The 6,475-nt window shown below is 41.5% G+C and overlaps 1 protein-coding gene across 1 annotated transcript in view; it reads left to right on the top strand.

Moving 5' to 3' along the window:
* Positions 1 to 5,297: 5,297 nt before the first annotated feature.
* FUT4 (fucosyltransferase 4 (alpha (1,3) fucosyltransferase, myeloid-specific)) overlaps positions 5,298 to 6,475 on the top strand; it is a 3,921-nt gene continuing 2,743 nt past the window's right edge. Inside the window, exon 1 of the mRNA XM_010862628.1 lies at positions 5,298 to 5,309. Coding sequence (XP_010860930.1) covers positions 5,298 to 5,309 — 12 coding nt within the window. The remainder of the gene's footprint in view (positions 5,310 to 6,475) is intronic.

A 6,475-nucleotide genomic window follows, 5' to 3' on the forward strand; every position in this document is an offset into this window, starting at 1 on the left:
CCAACAAAGGTCCATCTCGTCAAGGCTATGGTTTTTCCTATGGTCATGTATGGATGTGAGAGTTAGACTGTGAAGAAGGCTGAGCACCAAAGAATTGATGCTTTTGAACTGTGGTATTGGAGAAGACTCTTGAGAGTTCCTTGGACTGCAAGGAGATCCAACCAGTCCATTCTGAAGGAGATCAGTCCTGGGTGTTCATTGGAAGGTCTGATGTTGAAGCTGAAACTCCAATACTTTGGCCACCTGATACGAAGAGTTGACTCATTTGAAAAGACCCTGATGCTGGAAAAGATTGAGGGCAGGAGGAAAAGGGCACGACAGAGAATGAGATGGTTGGATGGCATCACCAACTCGATGGACATGGGTTTGGGTGGACTCCGGGAGTTGGTGATGGACAGGGAGGCCTGTCGTGCTGTGATTCATGGGATCACAAAGAGTTGGACACGACTGAGTTACTGAACTGAACTGAAACTGAAGCTGGTCATGAAACTATAAAATGTGGCTGCCCCACTTCTTTGGCAATAATTCTCCCTTGCCATGCATGAGCAACATGGATTTACCCTTCCATTCCGATATACTTTCAAAATCATTCATATGTCACTAGTTTTGTTGACTTTAATCCAGCAAGTATTTCCTAATATTTCAAGTTCCTCAGACTCCTTTTAGAAGAAGAATCACAGGAACAGGCGTGATGGAATCTGATCTGACTACTTTTGTGTTCTCAATGGTTGCTCGAGGGAAATTTGCTGGTCGAGGCGGACTTCCCTGATTTCTATGGAAAATGGGTCTCCTCTCCATTTTCTGTAGTGAGGTGTGCCCTGGGTCTGTGTGAGAAGTGGGGTCAGGACAGGGGAAAGGTGAGGGGATTCACCATCCCTTCCTCCAATTGTAAAGAGTTGGGCTGCCTTCCTGAGTTCAGGTCTTGTATTGAGTTAGGGTCCGATTGCCTTGAGTATGGCCACACGTAAGCTCTGATGTGGAGCCGGTACCATAGTAAACCCAGATCAGACCTGTTTGCGATCCTGAGACCGTACAGGATTTGTGCTAACTCATTTGACCAAGGACCCAAATAGACTTCAGGTGAGCTATGAAGATCGTGCTGGTGAACATGAAGAGGACTTGGGGAAGCCAGTATGATACTCCACGTGTTTACCCTACACTTGTGCTATATTATTTACCTTAGTCATTATTTTTCAGTCCAGTCTTTTCCATACTCTTCATGAATGAACAAAGTGAACTGTTTCATAAGTGCTTCATGAAATGTAAAATTAAAAGTGGGCATTTCCCTGGTGATCCAGTGATTAAGATTCTGTACTTCCACCTCAGGGGGTGTGGGTTCAATCCCTGGTCAGGGAACTAAGATCCCACATACTGAGTGATGCAGCCAAAAAAAAAAAAAAAATTATAAGTGTTGTTCACTCATTCACTCATCTATTCGCTTATGTAACAAATATTTATTATACACCTTACATGTGCCAGGCACTACACTATGTGATAGTAACATGTTCATTGCAATGTCCATGTAATTTTCTATTTCTTTTTTTGGGAGGTAAGAAGTGGGTTTATGTAGAGAGAAACACATTCCACAGACAGATTGTGGGTCACCTCAGAAGGCCAAAATAATTTTCTTTCATGTAAGTCTTGTATTCCATAACTTGTACATGTGATTGCAAATACACTCTAAGAAAGAGTAGTTTAACAAGGAGAATGCAGATGTAAGCCCTACAAACATTGTGAATATGATACAAATATTTCTGACTGTAAACCAGAATTTCACAATGTACCTTTTCCTGAACATCCAAAATTCTTGCATTACCTGTTCAGTCAAGTAAGAATATAGAAAGGACTTGAGTGCATAAGAGTTAAAATCCTAAAGTAAGTGTAATACATTATCATATTGACTATTCATGACAATCTTTTAGGGGCAGTAAAATTTTGCACTGGGATAAAGACAAACAACCTTAGAAGCTGGTGCTAGTTTTATTTTTCTATCAAGGGTTTAATAGGGCAATGAACAATAACTTGTGGATTGTTATGGAACTTACACAATCCTTAACAATTATTAACTAAGTAACTCCATAATCGTCAGCCCAATTATGCACAGGAAAAAAATCATATCTGAGAAAAGAAATAATCACCTTTCTGCATACGAGTTAGCTTTTGCAGTTATATCTGCTCACTGGTTGCTCCCCATTTCCTAATAAGTATGTCACCCTGGGAGGAACTTTGCCCTTTTCTGTCTTCAATGGAAAAAAAAAAAATTGAAGTATACTTAGCAGGTCAATGTTCAGTTGCAGAAATCTCAGATCTAATAAAAAATAGCAACCCATTTGAGGACAGTCTGGTTCTCACGGACCCAGGCTGACCGTGAATTTGGTGCTGGTGGGCAGACCCAGGGCAGTCACAACACATTCTGAGGCATCTCTGGAAAATAGCATCTGTCTCTGGGAAGGAGCAGTGTGTGTGTGTGCTCAGTCACTTAGTTACATCTGACTCTTTATGACTGTAGCCTGCCAGGCTCCTCTGTTCATTGAATTTTCCAGGCAAGAATACAGGAGTGTGTTGCCATTTCCTATTCCATGGGATCTTCCCCACCCAGGGATGGAACTCATGTTTCTTGCATCTCCTCCTTTGGCAGGCAGATTCTTTACCACTGTACCACTTGGTAAGTCCTGAGGAGCAGCAGGACAGGCTTAAAATGAACTCTTTCCATGGAGAAGAACAAAGCATGAGTTGAATTTTTAGGAACCACAGTTGGCCTGGTTCTTGCCCCCAGAGAATCCAGTCCCTATATCAAATTTTGGAACTGAATACACCATCCTCGGTCCCATTGTGCATGGATCCCTCAATCATCTTGATAAAGTGAGCCTTGAATTTTGGAGCTCTCCTCTAGTTTGTACAAACCTTTAGTCAAAATTCCTTATTGATACCTGACATTGTCATCATGCTTATGACTGAAATCCAGTTCTTCTTGTGTAATATTTTGTGGAAACGAGGAGGTCTTTAAATACATACAAAAGAAGCATTTGCTTATTGTTACAAAGTCAAAAAGAATCATAGAATAATTAAAGTTCTAACGTGATTTAGAATTTATTTAGAATTGCATAAGGCTGGTAGACACATGATTTTGGTCTCTGCCACTGTCCCTTCTCTCTTCTTCAGGTAAGAGCACTTCACTTTTTCCTTTGGGGAATTACTTTTCCCCCATCGTTAGTCCACAGTCTTTATATGAGATTGATTCTACCCCCTAGACCCAGAAGAAGGTCTAAAGGGAGTCCTCATGCCCTCACCACAGTGATTCTTCAAGCATAAGTGCCTAGTCCAGGTTGTGCCAGTGAGACCCAGCCTAATTTGATGGAGTTTCTGATGACTGTCCCCAGGGTCCTGATTAATATATGTATAGCATTTACCACTGAAAGCCTAAGGAACTTCTTAAAGTCACAACAAGTCATTCGAATAGCCAGCTTCTCCTGATACTTGCCCACTTTCTAGTTGGGGATCAGTGATATTAACAGAGCATTTTAATAATACAATTAGAGCATTTATTCATTCAACAAGTATTCATTGAGATGATGAATACAACTAGATGCCTGGTTCTGTGCTAGGGATAGAGGTTGACAGAAATAGCATGATCACTGCCCAATCATGTTCTGAAAGATGTATATAGAGGTACACAGGAGGGGCATGTGACCTACCCCAGATGTATGCATATGGACGTCCAGGAGGGCTTCCTGGAAAAAGAGACTGGCCTGCTACACATCTCTGAATTGATTCTCCTTTAAGTTTAATTTAATCTCATTCTCATAGCTACTATCTTAGTTCAGGCTCTCTTGTTTCACATCTGAATTATAGCAAGAGTTTTCTAACTGGACTAGATACTTCTACTCTTATCCTGGTCCCTAATATCCAACTTCCCTGGTGGCTCAGATGGAAAAGAATCTGCCTGCAATGTGGGAGACCTGGGTTCAATCCTTGGGTTGGGAAGATCCCCTGGAGAAGGGCATGGCAACCCACTCCAGTGTTCTTGTCTGGAGAATCCCCATGGACAGAGGAGCCTGGGGGGCTACAGTCCAAACGGTCAGACACGACTGAGAAACTAAGCACAATACCCAGTTCATTCTTCACTGATGACAGAATGATTTGTTTCTTAGCAACATTTTATTGACATACTATACATACATAAAATTACATATGTAAGCATACAGTCTGATGAATTTCTTCAAGCAAATACACCCATTAACCAGTGCCCACATCAATAAACATGGCCAGCATGCCAGAAGCCCATCTCATGTGTATACACATCTCCTTTCACAAGTGAGCTTTTAAAAATACTAATCTTGATGGACATGTACACACAGCTATATTTAAAATGGATAACTAACAAGGTCCTATTGTATAGCACATGGAACTCTGCTCAATGTTATGTGGCAGCCTGGATGAGAAGGGAGTTTCGGGGAGAATGGATACATGTATATGTATGGTTGAGTCCCTTGCTGTTCACCTGAAACTATCACAGCATTGTTAATTGGTTATGTTGTTGTTGTTTTTCAGTTGCTAAATCATGTCCAACTCTGTGACCCCATGGACTGTAGTCCATCAGGCTTCTCTGTCCATAGGGATTTTCCAGGCAAGAATACTGGAGTGGGTTGCCATTTCCACTTCCTCCTTGGAAAAAAAGCAATGACAAACCTAGACAGCGTATTTTAAAAACCTAGACATCACTTTGCCTACAAAGGTTCATCTAGTCAAAGCTATGATTTTTCCAGTAGTCATGTCTAGATGTGAGAGTTGGACCATAAAGAAGACTGAGCTCTGAAGAACTGATGCTTTCAAACTGTTATGCTGGAGAGACTCTTGAGAATCCCTTGGACAGCAAGCTTAAACCAGTCAGTCTAAAGGAAATCAACTCTGAATATTCACTGAAAGGACTGATGCTGAAGCTGAAGCTTCAGTGCTTTGGTCACTTGATGCAAAGAGCTGACTCACTGGAAAAGACCCTGATGCTATGAAAGATTGAGGGCAGGAGGAAAAGGGGGGCGACAGACGATGAGATGGTTGGATGGTATCACCAACCCAACAGACATGAGTTTGAGCAAACTCAGGGAGATAGTGAAGGACAGGGAAGCCTGGTGTGCTGCAAGTCCACGGGGTTGCAAAGAGTCAGACATGACTGAGCAACTGAACAACAACAAGGGAAAACTGAATAAATAAGCAAGCAGATTAACATTTACCAAATGCCAAACACAGTGTTAGGCTCTGTCTATGATGTCTCATTTTACTGAAGTGGGGGAGAGAGGATGGGCATAAAGGTATAGATTTCTGAATCGTTATAAAAAGAAAACCCAACATGTGCTTTCCTTCCTTTGATTGAAAGGAAGTTATTCATTCATTTATAGTTTTTTCTTTCTAATTAAAAATAAACTGAAGAATCACTGAGATATCTTATTTCAAAGCCCATTTGCTTAACTATTAATATCTTGAAAAGTGATTCTATGGAAAGAAAAACATTATAAAAAGTTTTGGTGTAGGAGAAAGTATCACTAGGTTGATGGGTATAGCCAGAGCACCTAACACTTCTTTCAGCTTCCAAGCTGTCAGTGTAGCCAGGCAGGAAGTGCCACCTGAAACCATTTTTATGGAAGCTTTTACAATCTGTACTTGGTTTACAATGAAAAAGTTCTTCACAATAAATCCATACGGCATAACATCAAAAACACCTGTCAGGTTGGCTCCTTCCCAGCAAGTCTATTTCTTCCCTAACATCTTGTAACTTACCTGGCAGTGGGCTGGGACACCACCCACGCACCGCTGGGCTCTAAAAATTCTCTCAAAACAGCCTGCTCTTCTCAGGTCAGCAGCCCACCCATGCCCTATTTAGAAATTTGCTGAAGAAAAGTTTAGTTACATAAATGAAGGTCAAAATCCAGAAATTCAAAATCAAGCCATAGGGAAAAAACTCCTTAAGTCACTGTGGAGGTAGATGCCTCGGTTGCTTCGTTGATCAACCAGAAGGTACCACTGTGATACTTATCCTTTATATCCTAAACTTGGATGCTATGATATTTATCTTAGTCATCATTTTATAGTCCTGTGTTTTGAATGATCTTCCTATTCCTAAGTGCAGATAAGCCGTTTCTTAAGTGCTTAGAAGAAAAAAAAAAAAAAGGTGGCGTTCATTCATCCATCTCATTGAATAGGCAGGGATTTCCCTGAGGACAATGGCCACAAGGGCCACATTTTTACGTTTGGTTTATGAGTTCTCCTAGCCCTGGTACAAAGAAAGTTTTGAGCCAGCAGGCAGAAGCGTTCATTCAGTGGCGGAGGGAAGAAACAGAACAATTCCATTGTTCAGAAACAATTCTCTCTCCACTGCTGGAGCATAGGCAAAGCGAAGGTCTTTTTGACAGCAGGCTTTCCTGGAAAACTTGGTTTCACAAAATGCACCACCTCTGTGGCCGCGCCGAGGAGGCCGAGT

Source organism: Bison bison, unplaced genomic scaffold, assembly GCF_000754665.1.
Source record: "Bison bison bison isolate TAMUID 2011002044 unplaced genomic scaffold, Bison_UMD1.0 scf7180017858201, whole genome shotgun sequence".
Classification (NCBI taxonomy): Eukaryota; Metazoa; Chordata; class Mammalia; order Artiodactyla; family Bovidae; genus Bison; species Bison bison.